Source organism: Didymosphaeria variabile (genome assembly GCF_027946475.1).
Source record: "Didymosphaeria variabile strain IMI 356815 chromosome Unknown scaffold_6, whole genome shotgun sequence".
NCBI lineage: Eukaryota > Fungi > Ascomycota > Dothideomycetes > Pleosporales > Didymosphaeriaceae > Didymosphaeria > Didymosphaeria variabile.
This window is the reverse complement of record NW_026611625.1, coordinates 1,932,151-1,951,620: the sequence shown is the minus strand read 5'-3', so window position 1 is coordinate 1,951,620 and position 19,470 is coordinate 1,932,151. Positions and strand designations below refer to the sequence as shown.

At 52.5% G+C, this 19,470-nt stretch overlaps 9 protein-coding genes across 9 annotated transcripts; 6 read left to right on the top strand and 3 right to left on the bottom strand.

Moving 5' to 3' along the window:
- Nucleotides 1–564: 564 nt before the first annotated feature.
- Nucleotides 565–1,051, bottom strand: N0V89_008560 (uncharacterized protein; the record flags this gene model as incomplete). The annotated part of the gene is made up of 3 exons (XM_056217314.1): nt 565–599; nt 644–694; nt 754–1,051. 3 exons carry the CDS (start codon nt 1,049–1,051, stop codon nt 565–567), a joined length of 384 nt encoding a protein of 127 aa, XP_056068870.1.
- Nucleotides 1,052–1,978: 927 nt separating this feature from the next.
- Nucleotides 1,979–3,030, top strand: N0V89_008559 (uncharacterized protein; the record flags this gene model as incomplete). Its single annotated transcript, XM_056217313.1, has 4 exons — nt 1,979–1,998; nt 2,102–2,387; nt 2,445–2,644; nt 2,706–3,030. 4 exons carry the CDS (start codon nt 1,979–1,981, stop codon nt 3,028–3,030), a joined length of 831 nt encoding a protein of 276 aa, XP_056068869.1.
- A 1,283-nt stretch (nt 3,031–4,313) lies between these two features.
- Nucleotides 4,314–5,156, bottom strand: N0V89_008558 (uncharacterized protein; the record flags this gene model as incomplete). Its single annotated transcript, XM_056217312.1, has 2 exons — nt 4,314–5,003; nt 5,052–5,156. 2 exons carry the CDS (start codon nt 5,154–5,156, stop codon nt 4,314–4,316), a joined length of 795 nt encoding a protein of 264 aa, XP_056068868.1.
- A 1,426-nt stretch (nt 5,157–6,582) lies between these two features.
- On the top strand, nt 6,583–7,284 carry N0V89_008557 (uncharacterized protein; the record flags this gene model as incomplete). Its single annotated transcript, XM_056217311.1, has 1 exon — nt 6,583–7,284. One exon carries the CDS (start codon nt 6,583–6,585, stop codon nt 7,282–7,284), a length of 702 nt encoding a protein of 233 aa, XP_056068867.1.
- A 758-nt stretch (nt 7,285–8,042) lies between these two features.
- On the top strand, nt 8,043–9,116 carry N0V89_008556 (uncharacterized protein; the record flags this gene model as incomplete). The annotated part of the gene is made up of 2 exons (XM_056217310.1): nt 8,043–8,380; nt 8,435–9,116. 2 exons carry the CDS (start codon nt 8,043–8,045, stop codon nt 9,114–9,116), a joined length of 1,020 nt encoding a protein of 339 aa, XP_056068866.1.
- Nucleotides 9,117–9,687: 571 nt separating this feature from the next.
- Nucleotides 9,688–10,047, bottom strand: N0V89_008555 (uncharacterized protein; the record flags this gene model as incomplete). Its single annotated transcript, XM_056217309.1, has 1 exon — nt 9,688–10,047. The coding sequence occupies one exon, from the start codon at nt 10,045–10,047 to the stop codon at nt 9,688–9,690; it is 360 nt and encodes a 119-aa protein (XP_056068865.1).
- A 633-nt stretch (nt 10,048–10,680) lies between these two features.
- N0V89_008554 (uncharacterized protein) lies at nt 10,681–12,002 on the top strand (the record flags this gene model as incomplete). Its single annotated transcript, XM_056217308.1, has 2 exons — nt 10,681–10,776; nt 11,109–12,002. 2 exons carry the CDS (start codon nt 10,681–10,683, stop codon nt 12,000–12,002), a joined length of 990 nt encoding a protein of 329 aa, XP_056068864.1.
- Nucleotides 12,003–12,271: 269 nt separating this feature from the next.
- Nucleotides 12,272–13,912, top strand: N0V89_008553 (uncharacterized protein; the record flags this gene model as incomplete). Its single annotated transcript, XM_056217307.1, has 1 exon — nt 12,272–13,912. One exon carries the CDS (start codon nt 12,272–12,274, stop codon nt 13,910–13,912), a length of 1,641 nt encoding a protein of 546 aa, XP_056068863.1.
- Nucleotides 13,913–14,810: 898 nt separating this feature from the next.
- Nucleotides 14,811–17,193, top strand: N0V89_008552 (uncharacterized protein; the record flags this gene model as incomplete). Its single annotated transcript, XM_056217306.1, has 2 exons — nt 14,811–14,820; nt 14,870–17,193. The coding sequence occupies 2 exons, from the start codon at nt 14,811–14,813 to the stop codon at nt 17,191–17,193; spliced, it is 2,334 nt and encodes a 777-aa protein (XP_056068862.1).
- Nucleotides 17,194–19,470: the final 2,277 nt, after the last annotated feature.

The window sequence follows — 19,470 nt, the reverse complement described above, 5'->3', positions numbered from 1 at the left end:
TCAGCATGTAGCCAGTGGTTTGCCAAGCGAAATGCCTGCTGTGTACAGTCCGCATCCACAGAAACTCTCCTGAGGCACATGGGGTGATTGAAAAACAAGACTTCCCTCCACATACGCGTTCTTCTCTTATTTTACCCCTAGACGTATAATGCAAAGCTGAACTGTAGATAGACTAGCTAACCACGCGTCCGGGTACCGGAAGAGGGAGGCAGTCTGAAGTACGAGCGTCCAGAGAAGAAATGACAGACGCGTTTGGAAAGTAAAGCAAGAATGGAACACGGGTATATTCAGATTGATCCTGATACGATGGAGGGATATCGACTGGTGGGTGCACAGGTCGCGGCCTAGGCGGAATTTCTCTGCCATTGCGGATGTCCTTGCAGACGGAGCATCTTCAGTCCTCGCTCACTATCATGCATTCTTCTCTTGTCGTTGTTCTGTGTTCCTTTCTTAGGGCCCTTTCTCTCTGTCCTTTCTTGACATCATATTGTTGCTCTTCTGCTCTGGTCCGCTAATGCAGGGTTATGGACTTGCGGGAGCACCTTCAGACAACATCTGTCACGCTCACACCATCTTCACCACCACTTCTGACGGCGTTTCTGGGTCTTTCAGCAAAGCTTGTCAGGTTTGACTCATGTCTTACCTCCTGCAAGGTCTGCCAATACATTACCATCTTCAGCTATCAAACCAGCATCTTCAAGTTGGTCAGCGAGAGTTCAAGTTGCAATCAGATGTTCGAAAAGAGGTACATACTCGCAAACTTGATCTTGTACGAGCTCCCTTCCTTGTGAGCAGTGACAGGGTGCACCGGTAGTTTGTCACCCTCAGCACCGATCTTGAACCACCGCACAGGTTTGGGGAGAAAGCTCCTGTCTTCTCTAGTTGCTCGTGCGAGAAGCCGGTCACCGGACTGGAGCCTTCCGTCCTTCAACGTGAAGACGGCAGCATCGGGCCCGGTAGTCGCCTGCAAGCGATCTTCGGCGTCAGGTTCAGCTTTGGCAATAGGTGTGCCGTTGACTTGGATGGTAAAGGAATCGCTCAGAGTGTCCATCGAGTCCGTGAAAGCAAGTGAAGCAACGAAAGTAGCAGGAGAGATGCGTATGTCCAACGGTCGATATGAGGCCGCGCGTTCCTCTGTGGGCCAATGCTGGCCTCGTGGGAGCTAGGGTGTGAAGAGCAGGTGAAAGGCTGGATTGGCTTGGTAAGAAGGCGGAAGTAGTCGCCAGTGCAACAACACCGCACCACACGTGCTGGCAAGGTCGTGACAACCTCGGAGCGTCCCGGACAAGGCCGGCCTGGCACCGTAGGAACACGCTGCACTTGTTCACCTGCCTACGGTAAGCTAGCTCACTCGCTTAGCTAGCCAGGAGATCATGGTTGCGGGGGCCCTGTGAAGGACTAAGCCCAAGGCGGCACGCAAATACACCAGCCCCACGAATCACAACTGGGAGCATAGCGGTGGTGTGCGCCTTAATATACGTTGTGTACGCATCCCTGAGCCTTCTTGCAGATCGTCATGCCAGGACCCGGGCTACGCTCGATCCAAGACGTTTCAAAAGCTTATGACTTGTGCTCATCTTTACGCGGCGTTGCGAGTCGTCCTCGTGCTCCGCCATACGCGCCCACTCTTCACGGCTGCTTCCATGTATGCGCCACGCACGGCTCCAAGTATCTAAACTGTCGAGGAGAACCAACCTTGCCATGTCCATGACCACCGGCGCTGGGATCGGAGGTGGTGCCCAGGGGCAAGATAAGCCCTGGACAAGCTTCCTGTTTAGAAACACCCGCCAGGTACCAAGCGCCGGCAACGCACAGCAGATAGCAAATCGACTCCACCACGACTGCTGTACATCCCGACCACACATGACCTAGAGTCGACCACATACGGAAGGCCAGTAGCCAGCGCAGTCTTGGCAGTCTTGGATCCTTCATAACGATAGGCGCGCATTGTCGTGGCTCGAGATTTCGACATCAAGCCATGGCCGGTAAAATGTATAAGTATGTCGTGACCGACTCATCTGTGGAACCCATCCGCTCGCTGCACCTTCACTTCTACACCTGCTACTCCTCGTCAGACCCCAGTCCCGGGACTCTAGTCAAGTCAAGCCTTCAAGATGGCCATCAAGTCACTACTGACCGCCGCCCTTGTGGCCCCCGCTGCCGTCTTCGGCGCTGCCATTCCCCCGACTGAGGCCGGTACTTCGAGCATTCTGATCGTCGGTGGAGAGGCTGCTTCTGCAGGCGACTTTCCCTTCATCGTCTCCCTGCAAGTTAGCGGCTCCCACTTCTGCGGTGGTTCCCTCGTCAATGCGAACACTGTCGTCACTGCCGGTCATTGCGGTGTTGCCTACTCTGCCTCCCGCGTGTCCGTCCGCGCTGGATCATTGGTATGTTACTCCAAGCTATAAGCTCGCAAATATGAACAGGGGTTGACAGTCTCGCAGAACAGGAACTCTGGGGGCACCCTCGTCAGTGTTTCGTCCATCAAGACGTACTCTGGATTCAACTCAAACACCCTTGATGGCGATGTCTCTATCATCAAGCTCGCGACGTCCATCCCGACGAGCTCCACCATCGGTTACGCCACCCTTGCCGCGTCTGGCTCTGACCCCGCTGCTGGAACTACCCTCACCGTTGCTGGATGGTAAGTCGAGTCTCGTTCTCGTTGCTCACTCGTCATCCGAGTAGTGCTAATTCGCGACCAGGGGAACCACTTCCGAGGGCGGCTCCACGCTCCCCACTGCTCTCCGCAAGGTTAGCGTTCCGGTCGTTGCTCGTTCAACCTGCGCTTCGCAATACCAGTCCATTGACCCCAGCTACTCCATCACAACCAACATGTTCTGTGCTGGTCTGACCGCTGGTGGCAAGGACTCTTGCCAGGGTGACTCTGGTGGTCCCATCGTCGACTCCTCGAAGACCCTTGTCGGTCTTGTTTCTTGGGGCGAGGGTTGCGCTGAGCCCAACGCTCCTGGCGTGTACACTCGCGTTGGCTCTTCCGTCATCAGATCTTTCATCACCTCCAACTCGTAGATATAGCACCTGAAGATGGTCGACACTTGGCTGGTTGTTGAAAGCTTGGGAGCATCTAATTGAGCGTTCTGCATTGGGGCTGGTAGAGAGATTGAGTGGCAGAGTATCAATTCTATATCTATGATCTATGAGGACGTAGTCTAAATACAGTTGTAAAAAAAGCTTCTGCCAATCTGCCGAGATCGATGACAAGAGAATCTTCGATATCCGTAGACCTGGCACAATCGAGGCCTGGATCGGTCTGCTGCCCCAATCTCAAGCTGGAATAGCCTAAAATGCGTGGTATCGGATGTATATGTATCATCCCTGAACATACATGGCTAGGTACATGAAAGTAACCGAGAAGCAGATACAGTACCGGTTCAGTTTCTGTGCCTTGGATGTCGTATGTTTACTGCGTTAAACTGAGCTAAGAACAGATGCAAGTCTATTAACCTGGGTGCTTTCGATTCAGATGATGCCTGTATGTTATATTGGCTGATTGACAGTGATGCATAGTTATATTTTATTAGAGCTGTGGATTAAGTATAATCTCCACTTCAGTATGGTAGACTTTCTTAAATACCGGCTGAGCTACTGAGATTAGACCTATTTGGAAACAGTAAAAAAAGTGTCTAAGATAGATGTAGGGGAAGATGCGTGTTGACTAATTGATTAGTTAATTAGTGGGCGCTGTGTATTAAATTGATAAGCTCTACGGTACCCTTCCCATAGAGATAGTACCTAGGCACTTTTGCCTGTTAGTAAACGGTATTAGAGAGAGTATAGTAAGTGGATTTAAGTAGAAAAGTGGTAATTAATGAGTTTCGATCGCTAGCATTTGGTTAGAGTAAACTACGTCGTATTAATTGCGGATCACCAAGGCCTATTTTTCCAGAATCATTACTAAAAGTGAACGCGGCGTAGTAACTCTAGAAAGCCCAAGCATTCGCAAATTTCCTTAGTCTTTGCCGAGCATAAGCCAACGTGTAGGCGACGCGCTGCGCGGTGAAAAATGGCCATCTGGGATGGGGACTACTCACTTCGTTGCCGCGGGCGCGTGCAGAACCTCCACTTGCCTGAGCGTAAACAAACGAATTTTCGAATATATCATGTATGTAACGTTTAGTACTTTAGTACATAGTACAGAAAGTAGATGTACATAGTACAGTACGAAGTAGACTGCACGCGTGCGTGATGAATGTATTCAAATGCTTCGGCCTGGGAACATCTTGAGGCATACATAAGCTCATGCATCAACCTGAAGCACTGCAAGACTGGTATATATTTGTTAAGGCCAATCCCTAGCTCTTCTCCACGACTACCGCATCTTTCTTTGCTGGTCTCTCACCAAAGATATCGCTCCCTACCCTTACTTCATTACTGCCCATCGCAATTGCACCCTCGAAATCTGCACTCATCCCCATGCTTAGCTCCATCTTCTCTTTCTCCCAGTCCAAACCCTCAGCGACCTTATCCCTGACGTCTCTCAGGGTCACAAAGTCTTCGTTCTTAGTCTCCGGCGTAGTAGCCTTGCTCCTCGCGATCGCACCAATAGTCATCAGGCCCGTGAAGCGCAAATTTGGGCACTGCTCGACGATGTGTTTTGCCAATGCGAGCGCGTCATCAGGTTCAACTCCAGACTTGGACTCCTCGCCGCTAGTGTTGACCTGTACCATGACCCGCAGCGGTTCAACTCCAGCATCGCTTTCGACCAGCGCCTTGCGGCCCTTCTCCAGCTGATCGCACTTCTTCGCAGTATCTACGCTGCTTACGCACCACAAATTCGGTATTTGCTCCGCTAATTGCTTGCACTTGTTGGATTGCAGACCGCCGATAAAGTGCCATCGTATTGAGCGCGGAAGCAGCTTCGCCTTCTCTAGTAGCTCTTGGACGTAGTTTTCGCCAAAGTGGTAATGTATAGGCTGAGGCTGCTGGTGTAATGCGAGGATGTCGGTCGCGGGTTTAAGTTTAGAGACGGCTATCAGGCGGATCTAGAGCTATTAGATGGGTCAAGGCGGGGCGGAGGGGTAGCTACGGACCTTTTTGGAGCTTTTGTTGGCAGCATTGATGCGGGAAGATATACTGGCGAGGTTCACGGCAAGCTGTTTTGCTCGCTGTGGATTGATCTGCATCTCGTCGGCCATTGTCGAGAGATGAGGTGTAACGGACGCGGAAAGTCGATGATGATTCGTTGGTGCCACTTCAGCCCTACGAAATCCACCACCGTTCCCGCCCCTCGGCCCTTGGCAGTACTTCACCCCTTCACCATCAACTCGGCCCTTGGCAATGCCACATAGCACTCACCATCTTTGACGCGGAGATCACAAAACATAGCATTGTAAGACAAAGAAATTGACGGTATTATTAAGGCAATGCTTCCATGGCATTTCTCGTGCTACCCAGTATAGCAAAGGCCATTTTGCATCTTCAGAGGTATTCTTACGAAGAGGCCTTGTGGAAATCATCACCAGGCCTCTCATGCTTACTATCGTCGACTGCATAAATCCCGGTAATTTCTCTTCTAGGGCGACGTCCTTGTCATAGTACGTTCTCAAATTTCCTGTCAGCAGCCCACCATGGTCAACGCAGAATGCATGGAGTGTGAAGTCGCACTGTTGCTCTGAAATATAGGAATACCCGCGAAGATGACAAGGGCTTAGGGACCTGCAATGTTCATAGCAACGCGACGGACTTGAGGACCCTACACGCTTGACCACCAGTGACCAGTTGGACGCGCCGTCGCTTCGAATTACAGCGAGTGTGGAACATGTATGACATAGTCCCAGATTCGGCGCGAACGAACGAGCAGAAGCTCACGAAGACAGAGCACGGCAATTGCGGCAAGACATGGAATAACTGGTGGCTATGTATGTATAAGTGTTGGTTGTTTTCATCCCAAGTCACATGAGCAAACCCAAACAGCAAAGACGATAGAGTATAAGTAGGGCTCCTCATTCCATAGAGAACCATCATCCGATTTCCTATCACTGATTCTAGCCAAGAATAAGCTGCATAACAAGGCGCAAACCAACACACTCCGCATCACACATGGCATTATCGAGGCACAATCGAATGGTCTCAAGTGCAAGCTGAGGTTCTGCATACTAAGTGAGCGAAGTCATGGAAGAACCGGTGATGTTACTTTTGCGGACATCACTGAATCCATTGGTCGATGAGGAGCATGTAAAGATCTCTGGATGCCTTCTATTCAATATTGTTAGGAGAACCTGGTTCTAAACCCTAGCCTTCAAAGTCATGACGCTGTTGTGTAAGCTGCCTCCGGCACGATACTTTAGTGCTTAAAACCGCATGGTAGTTGCACCACGATTCGTATAATAGTTGCGGATTGTCTACTTCGAGCACCTAAATTGATCGTGCACGTTCAATGCTATGCCACCGTATTATAAATTCCGGCTTACTGGGCTAGTCGCCGGATCAGCCACGTGGCAATAGTTTGAGTCATATTCCTTCCAACGCGATCATGCTATCTTGGCTTTCAACAAGATGGGCAATCTCTTCTCAGAGCTGGAGTAAACTGCTGTATTCCTCTCTAAGAACCTCCAGCCCAAGATGAAGACACTTGGCCTCCTCGGAGGCATGAGCTGGCAGTCCACGGTCACATACTACCAAGAGATCAACCGTCGCATTCGAGAAGTCAAAGGCGGCCTGCACTCAGCTCCCTTACTAATGTATTCCTTCGACTTCGAAGAAATCGCTGAGCTCCAACACGCTGGAGAATGGAACAAAGCCGGCGCGCTTCTGAACGAAGCGGCCACACGACTTATGCTTGCCGGTGCCGACGGCATTGTGCTATGCACCAATACCATGCATTTTGTGTCCCATGGTATCGAGGGAGAGACGAAACTTCCCCTTCTGCACATCGCCGATTTCACGGCGGAGCGCATATCGAAAGCCGGATTCAAAAGAGTTGGCCTCTTGGGTACAAGGTTCACGATGGAGAAGGACTTTTACAAGACGCGGCTGGCCGAGAAATTTGGATTGGAGGTCGTTGTACCAGATGAACAGAACCGCGAAGCCATACACAACGTAATATATACCGAACTGGTGAATGGGATCATCAACAACTCGTCGCGGGAGATCTATCGACGAGTCATCGCAAAGCTGGCGACTGCTGGGGCGGAATGCCTAATCCTCGGTTGCACTGAGATAGGGCTCTTGATTGATGAGGCGAGCAGTGAGTTACCAATTTTTGATACCACGAGAATCCATGCTACCGCCGCTGCGGATTGGGCAATGGAAAAGAAGACGTAATAAGAAGAGAGAGAGCAGAGAGATTCAGGAAGAAGTCACAGCAAGGCTACTTACATGAACCCTCTCGTGTCGATATGAAGATTGCGAGGAGAATTAATTAGTGAAACTTCTAAAGTTGGTTCGTGGATGATGCATCCTAAATTGGGTTGACTACCAATCCATTTTCAAAGCTGCGAATTGGAAGTGTATGGCCGACGTGCATGTGAATGCGAGAGCCATCCTCGGCAACAAGAAACGTCGGACACTCCTTGATGGCATGCATGTGTCAGCTGTGTCCAGAGCAATACGCTATTAGGACTCGAAGGTCTGTAGTCGACCTCTGTCTTGTATATCCTGGAGTAGCACAGCGAGACTGTAGTCGATAAATAAGTCCGCCTGCTCTTACCGCCAGAATTATATACTCTCGGTGTCTTCGTGTTGTTGGCAGCCGATGCAGTCGACTCCTCTGATATATCATCATGAAATCTTCAGATTTCCGTTTGTGTGCCCGCTTGCATCGTCCTCATGGCTGGCCGGTGATACAGGTCCTGTATGAGCTCCGTGCCATGTTGTTACCGCTGTTTTTCGTAGGAACGATACTTCTGGTAAGGTTTCTGATGTGCAACGTGTAATACCTAAGCGAGGTTCTTGTTGTTGGCTTGTGCCGAAGTTCCAAGTAGTAACTGATAGATTAAGTGTAATGCACCGTGATGGCGGGTCCAACCGAACCGCGGCTTAACATCTCCACCCACTAATTCTTCGATCGCTCACAACCCACGATGCGACAAACTTCCGACCGACAACTTGACACACGAGAGAGTCGGTCGCACAGAAAGTCGCCCTCTGGCGGGCGTCACCAGAAGCATCACCATCATTCCCGACATCCACGCTCGCAATCTCCACAACGCGATGACGACCACCGCAAGCGACACCGCTCGCGCTCGCCTCCACCTCGCCCGTTGACGCTACCGTATCACGCGCAAGAACTATCGAAACGGAATTTAGAAGAATACAAGCCACTATTTCAGTCGTACCTGGACATACAGAAACAGATCAATCTCGATGACCTAGACGAACGTGAAGCGAGAGGCCGCTGGAAGAGCTTTGTAGGGCGGTGGTAAGCTACATGATGCTATGTTGCACCCCATTACAAATTGCTAAGATGTCTCAGGAACCGTGGGGAACTCTCGCGTAGCTGGTACGATCCATCGATGCTGAAATCAGCACAAGAGACTGCGCATACTTTACAGTCAACAGGAGGCAAGCGCCGCGCATCACCCGAGTACTCTTCAAGAGCTCCACAGGCTCATAGCGACGACGACGACGATGACTTTGGTCCGGCGCCACCGCCGGGCGGTCGCTCGCGACACACAGGCCATGGGCCAACAGTACCTGGATTCGATGATCTAGGCCTAAGAAATGAGCTACGAGATGAGGATCGCGTGCGTGATCAAGCAAACTACGTTGACGACATTCGTTACGAACGCAAGCTGGACCGCAAAACGCAGAAGGAACGGCTGGATGAGCTGGTGCCTCGCGCAGACCCAGGATCAAGAGAACGGCAGCTGGAGAAGAAACGCGAGACTACTAGTACCCTAACAGAATTCCGCGATGCCAAAGAAAGCGGCGATGTAGAGGTCAGGGACGCTGATCTGATGGGCGATGACGGCGTAGACGTGTACAAGAAGCAGAAAAAGGAGGTAGAGCGTCAGAAGAACGAACGTGAGATCCGGAAAGAGGAGATCATGCGCGCGAGGGCTGCTGAGCGAGAGGAGCGGCTTGCAGATCGTAGGGCGAAAGAAGCACAAACGATGGACTTTCTGAAGCAGATTGCGAAAGAGAGATTCGGTTAAGCCATTCGACTACCAAGAGAAGTAGCTATCAGGCAACCCGGAGCCGTAGATGTATCAGGACAAGGATCTCGGTTGGACCGCAAGCTTCCATGATGACCTCCCGCCAACCGCACTATCAGAATAGGTATTCAAAACGCCAGTGATGCCCGTTGACTCCGTGTATTCCTTCGATATGCCGCGAATTACCCACTCTTACACTGCTACTACTCGTCATCCGTAATCGAGGTCGCAAGGGGTCCGAAGAATGGGATCTCATAACGATCGAGTGTCGATGCTATGGGACGGTCAATATCTTTCTCGTGAAGGAGTAAATATACGTACCGTCCTGGTATGCATGCATAGTGAGAAAGCCAATGAGACCCAAGTCTCCGATTAGCAAGAACCAAGATATTATGCTTGACCAAGAGAAGATGATGTGAATGACGAAGACGAAGGCGAATAGTAAGCTTGATTGCCATGCGTGAAATCTGCACCATGATCAATACCGCTCCTTTGTCGCTAACCCGCCAACATCTTGCGATGCAAAGCCCATCTCCCATGACCCTCATTATAAAGGCAGGTTGTATAGTACTCACCTCACATAGTCGCTCCGATGCTCAAATATCAACAGTGCCACAGGCCCCGCAGGAGGAAGTAGCAAGTATGCCAGACACGCCGCATAGTCCATTCTTAACCCAATGCTTGTAGAGAACATGTCGACATCTTCTCTGGGGCCTCCCAGGGACGCATTCCACGGCACGCGCTCCGGCTGCTCCTCCACATCATCGCCGCCAAAATAATCACTCTGCTGGTATGACTGGCTTGTGGGTGAGGTTACGGCGGCGGTGCCGATGTTGCGCGTGCGATCAAGCGAGGTACGTGGAGAGGCGATGGGCGGGCTGAGAGCGCGTGCAGTCTCGGGAATATCTTGATAGGGCGCAAAGTCTGCCATGATGTGTGTGTATCGGGGTGCTGCGCTTGGTGATCTGGGGACTGCATGCGTTGACCCGCGCGGTGCTGGTGCCTGTCAGGTGCATAGGGCTGAGCTCGGGAAGCTTGGGCGGTCCCTGCAAAAGGCGTCATCGGCGAAAGGGCCATCCTCTGCCACCATGGCCTCAATAAATGCCGGGTTAACTTGATATCCGAAATTCCATCAGGACGGTGTCTCGAACCATGAACTACGCTAGAATTAGATGTGGTTGGTACGGGCCAGTCCCAGGAATAATCGCCCGAGTAAAGGCTGCTCGATGTCGACCACTGAGGGCAACCCAAACATCTGGTAGTCTCCTCTCTCGATACATCAAAGGCATCAGTTGGAATGGGTTCCTATGGTCTATCTCGAAAAGAGTTTGTACAAGCTATAAAGTCGACATGTACGTAGTATGGGTGCACCCAAGGTCCACACGTTGGATTAGCCCATTTGACCTCGGGAAACCATACGTAGGTACCACTCTCGCCCTACAGGAAGCGCTGTAGAAATGCTTCAACTTTCCCATGCTTGCCGTGGGCCATTTTGAGCTCGGAAATATGGTTCGCAAGAAACCGTCTGCTGCGTTGGTCGCCTAGACCAACCGCAAGCGCTAAGATGAATGGTACGAATCGTCTGTCACGGTCTCACGAGACTCGAACGCGTTCAAGTGTCGCCATCGGAAACCGCCGGGCCGAGCTCACGGCCAAGATGGTCTGGAGACACATGCGCAGGGCTTCTGCCAGTATTCACAGCACATAACACGTAGCACAGGCGCGGTCTCCTCAAGAGCTTGAACCATTCGTCCACGTCAACCCAACCATTCCGCACCAACCTCGATTGGTCCTCCCCAACACCGCACTCTCGCCGTCAATTTTCAACGCTTGCATTGTACATTGTTCACACTGAACTGCGCCTAGAAATTCGGAATGTGCATCGCGATTGTCACGACTGAGCACCCCCAGTACCCGTTGATCATCCTCAACAACCGAGATGTGACTACGCACCCGCAGCAATTGCCGAACGATTGTTAAGACCTACTCTAGGAATATCTCCATCGCCCTACACAAGAGGCAGATTTCTGGCCTGCACCAGCTGCCCAAGTGTTGGGCGGCTACGACTTACATCGACCAGCACACGGAACGTGGCTAGGAATAACGCGCCAAGGCCGCATCGCAGTCCTTACCAACTATCGAGAAGAGAACGAAGCTCTTGTTCAGGGCGCTCGGAGCCGAGGTCTCATCCCTAATGCCTGGTTGAAGTCGGATCCCAAAGCACAAGAATCGACAGAGCAGTTCGAAAAACGCATGATCGAGGAAGACGGCGTCAAGGGAGTTGGAGGCTTCAGTTTGTTGTATGGCTTCGCGCAGGACGTTGTGAAGGGAACAGGAAAGGGTCTGGGTATCATCTCCAATCGTACTCCTGACGTCCATGGGGTGATCCACCTGGCGAGCCAGCCGGGAGAGACGCACGCGCTCAGTAACGCAGCGTACGGCGACCGGACCTGGCCGAAAGTTGTCAACGGCGAGAAGTGGACGAACGAAGCCATCGCTAAGAGCAGCGAATCAGGAGAAACGCGCGAACAACTGGTCGAACGGTTACTGGACGTGCTAAGCGCCGACACAATGCCTAAGCAAAAAGAAAACGAGGAATGGGATATGTACATGAACCAATTACGCCACACTATCTTCGTTCCTTCGATTGGGAGGGACGACCTGGAAGAGCTGAAGATGCCGGCTCATGAAATTGGTGATACGGTCAAGCAGAAGGCTGCTCATGCTACTGATGGGGTGTACGGGACGCAGAAGAACATCATCATATTGGTGGACAAGCAAGGGAAGGTATTCTTCTTCGAGCGGACGTTGTACGATAGAGACGCAAAGCCTATAGAGAAAGGGAAGGGTGATCGAAGGTTTGAGTTCGAGATTGAAGGCTGGTGACTGCACGATCACAAATTACTTTAGGTCTATTTATCTGGTGTAGCTATCCTGTGGAGTAAAGTTGCGTGCATGCTCGTGGTCGCTTGGCGGTGAACGAGCGATGCGGTGACGTCTTCCGCGTCCGATTCGGCAAACCATCAACACCTGTGCTTCAGCGCAAGTCGAGGAGCACGCACCAACGTCCTTTGGCCATGATGTCAACCTGGTAGCCTCTCCATACTTTTGCTTCCTCTCCTCTCTGTGCTCTACGGCTCTCCGCAGGCGCCGCCATGGCCTCACTCCCACCCCAGCAGCAGCAGCGCAGGGCTTCGCCGCCTACAGAACCGGCCAGCCCAGAGCAGAGCCACGCAGCCCGAACGAATAGCTTCTCTGCCGCGTCGGTTGACTCGCAGACCCTCCTGCTCAATTTCCCACCCACCGAATCCGTGAAATCTGCCGAGGCAGCGCAGCAGAACGTGCCAGCGCAGACGGAAGCGCAACCTATCGAAGACAACGAGCCGCGCCGGTGTTGGATTTGCTTCAACGATGAGACAGAGGATGATGAAACAACTTCGGAGTGGCGATCGCCATGTCCTTGCGTTCTAGTCGCGCATGAAAGATGCCTTTTGGATTGGGTAGCGGATATGGAAGCACCAAACTCACGTCGGCGCGCGGGAAGGACTGCAGGGAAGATACTGTGCCCGCAGTGCAAGTCCGAGATACGGTTAGAGCGACCACGGAGTCTTGCTGTGGAGACTGTTCGCACTGTTGAGAGGCTCACCAAGTTGATGGTGCTTCCTGGAATATTCTTTGTTGTTGGAACTGCAACTTACACTACCCTGCGCTGGATCGGAACTGATACTGTGTACAAGATCTTTGGAATAGGAGATGCTCGCAGGATCCTACAACCACTGTACACCCAACCGGATCCCACCACCAACTCAGTTACCATGCACATGCTCAACCACTTGCGCAACAACTGGCAGCTTGATCTCGGCCTGCCGGCCATACCTACCATACTTATTCTGAGCAGGACAAGAATTGCAGATTCTTTCCTGCCGTTCCTCCCTCTTGTATTTTTCGCCAGTGGAGGAGGCGTACAACACGACGCCTTACTGCAGTTCACATGGCCGCCGAGTGCTGCCTTCACTGTTGCCGCCCTACCCTACATGCGGAGCATCTACAACTCGTACTACGATCGGTTCTGGTTACGGCACGAGCGGCACTGGCTGAAGGAGGTCCAGCCAAGAGCTGATGCGGAAGCTGAAATCGATGCGGACGGACAAGGTGGTGAGGACGATGCGGAAGCCATGCTCAACGCTATAGTAGAGGAAGATGGAGGAGACGAGGATGGTGAAAACGTTGTCGAGCTGGAGGTAGATGTCGATTTGCTCTTCGACTGGCACGGCGGCGGTCCGGCAGAAAATAACAACGCCCCAGAAAACCCGCCCGTTCCTATTGCCCGTGGGCCGGGGGCGCCACCTCTCGAAGCCCCGCCAGTCGACGATGACGCTCCGGCAGCAGCTGAGGCCATCCAGGACGGCGATGCTGCGCCCGCACCAAACGTACCACAACAGCCCGCCCAACCCCGCCGTCAGCGTGTCCGCCGCGAAGGAAACATCGGCTTCGCTACCGCAAGCATAGCGGATTCAATTTTAGGCGCTCTCATCTTTCCCACGATCGCGGCAGCTATGGGAGAAGTATTGAAAGTTGCCCTCCCCAAGTCATGGGTAACACCACCTATCTCAGGTAAGCCAACCGGCTTCCTGCAGAACAAGTGGGCCAGAAGCATAGTTGGTGGATGCTTGTTTGTCGGCTTGAAGGATGCTGTGCTTCTCTATGTGCGTTGGAAGATGGCGCAGACCCATCGACAGCGCAGAGTGGTAGACTACGACGGTAGTAAGGGCAAGAGGAAGACCAAGTCCACGTAGGCCCGTGGCTCGACATATGTGCATAAAGGCTGGTTGATGAGATTTGACGGATCGGGTTTGGTAGCATTAGCATTGCGCGGACGGTATTGGAGTCATCCTACAGGGCCATGAAGCGCGTCAAGAGTCTACATCTCAATGATAGACATCGCAGCACAAAAAACGTACTGTCGTGAAAGAGTTCTCCCATTAGGATGTATGACTTGTCATGTTGAGTCTTTGAACACGCTGGACCATACATGTCGTGTGAACCGCAAAAGGAAAAGCTACAAAGTCCTAGCCCGGCCCCGTTCTTGGCCGCTACTCGTACCAGGGCAAGTCTCGGCAGCGCCAGAAAATAGCCCAAAAAGAAGCGAATCCGCTGTTTGGCGGTACTGGGAATCGAACTGTTACTACAGTCAGTACACTTGCTTGCGTTGAAATCCTCTTACGAGAGGGCCAACCTACCCCAGGCTGGCGCGGTATTTGAACCACAACGCGACGTCATACCACTAGACCATACCACCGTGGTATTTGATTGATGTAAATGTTGACAGAATTCAAAAATATATACCAGTGATTAAACGGTGGGGCCAGATAAGTCGGGCTTGTTGAGAAAAGAACGAAGGCAAGTAAGTCGATCGCGCGAAAAAGGCGGGTCTGTGCGGCGGGGTGGCGGGGTTCGATCGCCACGTCTGTGTGGTCTCAACCGTCTAGCGACCTTTCTGCGGGACCCACCTTTGCCAGTGCGCTTCTGTACGACAGTAGTCAGACCAGCGGTTTTGAGGGGCGGAACGACAATTGAGCAAAAAACAAACAAACAGCTGCGGCCTTCTCTTCACCGTTTCTGTCTGTGTGAAGTTCGCAGAACGGTCGCAAAACCTGCTCTAGATGTGATAAGACCTCACACTAGTGCACATCAATGGATAGAGGTATGTTACTGCGAGCACTCTGATAGATACGCGTTGACAAAGCAATCAGAGAACCGACGGCGCAGTTCCGGACGACGCGTGTCATATAACTATAAGGATGCCTTCAGAAACCTCGAACTTTCGGGCTCTGAGTCAGAAGCAGAAGAGCAAGACGCTGGTGAAGTTGAAGAGCCAGACGAATTCGTGCCGCCCGCCGAAGAGGACGACGATCCAGATGAGTTCGTAGCAGATGAGGAAGCGGAAGAAGAAGAGACGAAAGAGGATGAAGAAGACCATCCATCAGGCAAGGACTTTGGAAATGTCCTGCGCGGAGATTCCAGCATCCTCGAGCCTAATGTCGCTCTCGGTAGTGCCCCTACTGCACCCATCCGATCAGCGAAAACAGGATCTCTACGCACCACCGGCTTATCAGGTGTCCGCTGTGTCGGTACCCCGGGCGTTGCGGGCGCGCGATATATTCCCATAGGCGCTAAAGCTGTCGGTGCACCGACTACAACTACGCGCCAGAGGGCTGTAGGAGAATGGCGCGAGGGAGGTCAAGAGAGTCGATTGAAAAACCTATTCGGGCCTACGAGTGAAGATCTGCGTCCCGTCTTCGAGACCAAGAAGAGATGGCTCTCTCAAGAGACATTACCGAGTCGATCGTTCAAGCATTTAGCGTCATCACCATTTGTCGCGGAAGAAGCTAGAGCAAAAGACACCAAAGGCTTACGCCAATGGTACGCCGGGTTTGGACGAGCCGCCTTCGCTCATGGCCAGCAAACCGGGCGAAAGACTGAAAAAGAGGCACAGGATTACTTGGTGAATCCTGGACCGGATTCTCTAGATCTACTAATGGGCAGCCTAGATAATCAGCGCGTAATTTCGATCGAGAAGGGTCAATACATGAGCGCCGCAACTCCATTTGCACCGGATAACAAGCGGAAGGGTTGGGTCTTCCACCTAGGTTCACGGGTACAAGACGCAGAATGGGCTCCAAACGAGCACGGATCTACGCAATATCTTGCGGTTATTGTCGATCAGGACGATACGGCCTCAAAGAAGCACAAACATCTGGGGAATCCAAAAGCACCTGCTTTCACGGCAACGCACTCTTTCCCCGCGTCAATACAGATCTGGGCATTTGATTCGACTAAAACGGGAAGCCTGGATCCAAAAAAAGAACCGCGGCTCGCCCTTGTCATCTGCACAGACTGGGGAGCCCCTAAAACAATCAAGTGGTGGACCATAGGCGCTCAAGACTCTCTTGAACAAGACCAGGACTGCCCTGTCCACCTTGGGTTGCTCGCTGGTATCTGGTCTGACGGGATGGTCAGGGTACTTGACGTCTCACTAGAGCAGTCCATGGAGAACCCCTCGGCGACTCAGTATTTGCACTACAAGAAGGCCGCCCTCGAGCTTGCCTTTAATGGCCCATGTTCCACAGACAAGGCTGGGAAGCCAGTAGAAAAATTGAGTACACTGCCAACCTGCTTATGTTGGCTCTCACCTACTACGTTCGCAGTCGGAACCGCGTCCGGCAATGTTATGATATGGTCGCTCACCCAGCCAGGAATGTTCCCTTCGTCGGACACGCCAGACACCGAAAGTCATCATCCTCAGCCCTGGTTGCACAAACAGCTCGCAGACACCTACATCATCACTATCTCTTCCGGCTACCCTTCTCACCCACAATTCCTCTCTCTAACAACGGCCGACGGCTTCGCGCGCCTCATCGACCTGCGTGCTCCCGTCGCAGACGCTATATCATCCCCTCGCGGCCGCATGCTGGTACATTCTCAATCCTGGCACGAACACACACAGTCCTTCGTCATGGTCGACGAGTATTATATGCTCAAGCACAGCACGCTGCGACGCTACCACCAGGCTATCTATACGTTCAGGACGGATAGCACGCTTACGGCGGTTGCGACGAGCCCAGTTCATCCAGCTGTCTTGATCGGGACCTCGGACGGGAGTGTGGCGGCGACGAATGGTCTGTGTAAGATTCTGAACGCCAAGGAAATTCCCTGGAGCCAGATGTGGTTCAAGCATGAGTGGAGGAAGCCGATGAGAGAGTTGGGGAGGGACGCTGCTGCTGATCTTGCCGTGCCATCAGATAAACGGGGTGGAGGCGAGGGACCTTCTCCCGCTGATCCTGTCATGCTATCGCGACCACTCACGCGCATCACTGAGGGTTATAAGCCCGTGCAAACAAGTATGCAGTACCCAGACTCGACAAAACGGCACAAGGACGGCGCAAGATTCATTACCATATTCGAGGAGAATTCTGCTGCGACGAGGGTAGCGTGGAATCCAAACCTGAGGTATGGGACATGGGCTGTTGCGGGGATGCAAAGCGGGATGATGAGGGTCGAAGATTTGGGTGTCTAGGCTACGAGAGAACGCCAACGGAGCCTTGATTTCAAGAGGTTGTGTGATTTGAAGGATAGGATATCATGGCCAATGAATCTGGAAGAGAACTAAAATTGTTAATGATATCACAACGAGGCTCGAAAGATACTGTCTTGCCTGCATGAGTACATTAGGCCTCAATTCCCAGAGAGCCACTATTTGCCTATTAAACAGGAGCTGGTACTCGGGCTCGGGTCCCAGAGACGCGCTCTTCGCGCAAACAAGCTGCGCATCTCCTACCCAACCTTACGTAACTTATCAACGCCATACTTCACGGAGCCGACGCAGTACGAACTATCACCGACTGCCGGCCGGCCTGTGCGACATTACGGATCCGAGACAGTCGGACCCAAGACTTGGGCGTCAGATCGCTGTCAATACGTGGTGCCGGTATATGGGTCGCGCCTACAGCGGAAAAGTCGAACAAGATGGCCTGGCCGTTGATTCGATGTGCAGATCCATCGGGCTGTGCTGTCGTGCAACCTTGGTGGTGACCAAGACTGCGAGGGGGGTAGTTTCTGTGTATGGCGAGTGTCTTGTTGTAGTCGGGATGCCGAAGATGCTTGGCTGGGCTACATGTCCGATGCTACAGTAGTTCGTAGGTGATTGGTAAAGTCGGTGACAAGTACTGATGCGGAGATCGAATGCGAGGAGCTATGGGCGGAGAGGGCTGAAGGCGTTGGTGCCTAAGACAAGACTTCTATGTTTCATCTGGTCTGGAGAAAGCTGAGCAGTCTCAGATATGCCGGTATAGTCAATTGACATCTTGGCTACCTGAACCAATGTGTGTGGGTCGCATTGATGTTTCGCATGCGTTTTCTTGTTGTTGATATCGTGTAGCAACTGCTATGATGCTACCAAGCGGAACGATGAACCAGACGCCAAGTCTACCAAGCCTCACCAAGCTGCGGAAACTTGCTCCCAGCTGAGAGCGGGATCGGGGTCAAGGGTTAGTGCGTTATGCCTAGAGATGAGCAGCTTGGTAGTGTTCCTTAATAGCATTGATGAAGACCAACAGGGATCTCGTAGTGACGCTGAGCGTACAGTTGCAACAAGCTTACAACTTGTTCGAGAACCAGACAAATACTAAATGGCTGACCACTGTGCCTAGTCCGGCTGCAGGTATATAGATTCCAAGAAATCTTCTCGTGAGCGTAAGTGCGGTGATATTCCGCATCCACCCAGGTCTATTATGCAGTGTCATTGCAGCGTTGTCCATGTTTGATGAACCTGGCAATCGGCAAAAGCTGCCAGCATATAGGGCGTAGAGGGTCAATCCACGCGAGCCAGGATGCAATTGAATCTCTGTGGTGACACTTGGTCTCATACACAATAGAGGCTGGAATGCTGTGAATTCGTACGGTGTCCGGTCAAGGCCCACTTCGAAGCATGAAGTGATTACGATAGTGCTTGCTGGAGACTGTGTGAATAAATGGACCATGAAGCCTCCGAGGGCCCCATCATTTACCCTCACGTGAACCAAAGAGGAGCCGAAGAAGAGGGTGTCGTGACCGTAGGGTTGGAACCACCGTTGTCTTGTCAAAAGTCTTGGTCTTCAGGACGCGGCATGGTGAGACATTATTTCCCCAGAGCTGGAGTTGTCTTGGCATTAGGGGCCCTCGCGTGATGGTTTGTGTCGCGTTCATGAGACGGCGTGACAGCGCGCGTGGACTCGTGTGTTGATACCGCGGGCGGGGTCGCAAGCTCAGGGCCAAGGATAGCCAAGTCGGCGCCAAGGGCATGGGGAGGGGCGGAATCGAATGGCGGACGGCGCCGCGACCAGGGTGCATGATGGCGTTGGGGCTGTGCTGTCATTTTGAGACTGTTGTTTGCGGCCGCGACATTCTGTCTGTGTGTCTCAACTTCTCCTTTTCGCGTCAGCCCGCACGGGTGATGGGCTGGATCGGTGATGCACCGTTGACATGGAAGCAGTCAGCTTGGCGGACGCTGGTGCAGAATGGGTCGACAAGGCCGGTGTTGATTTCAAAAACAGGCCTAGTCCTTGCTTTTGCTGATATGCGACCAACGAAAGGATGTGACGGATTGGGATGTTTCGCAGGGACGATGCGCCTCTCACCGCACTGGCAACCGGACGCCTCTCGCTGCGCGTCCAGCAAAACGAGCCCACAACGACCCCAGCACGCTAAGGTTTGATGGCCCACGTCCGTGTAGCCTGAGATCAGAAGGATGCCCGCTTCCTGGACCATTGTGTTGGGGCGGCAGAGGCGACGAGCCACGACGTGTCACCCTTCGTTG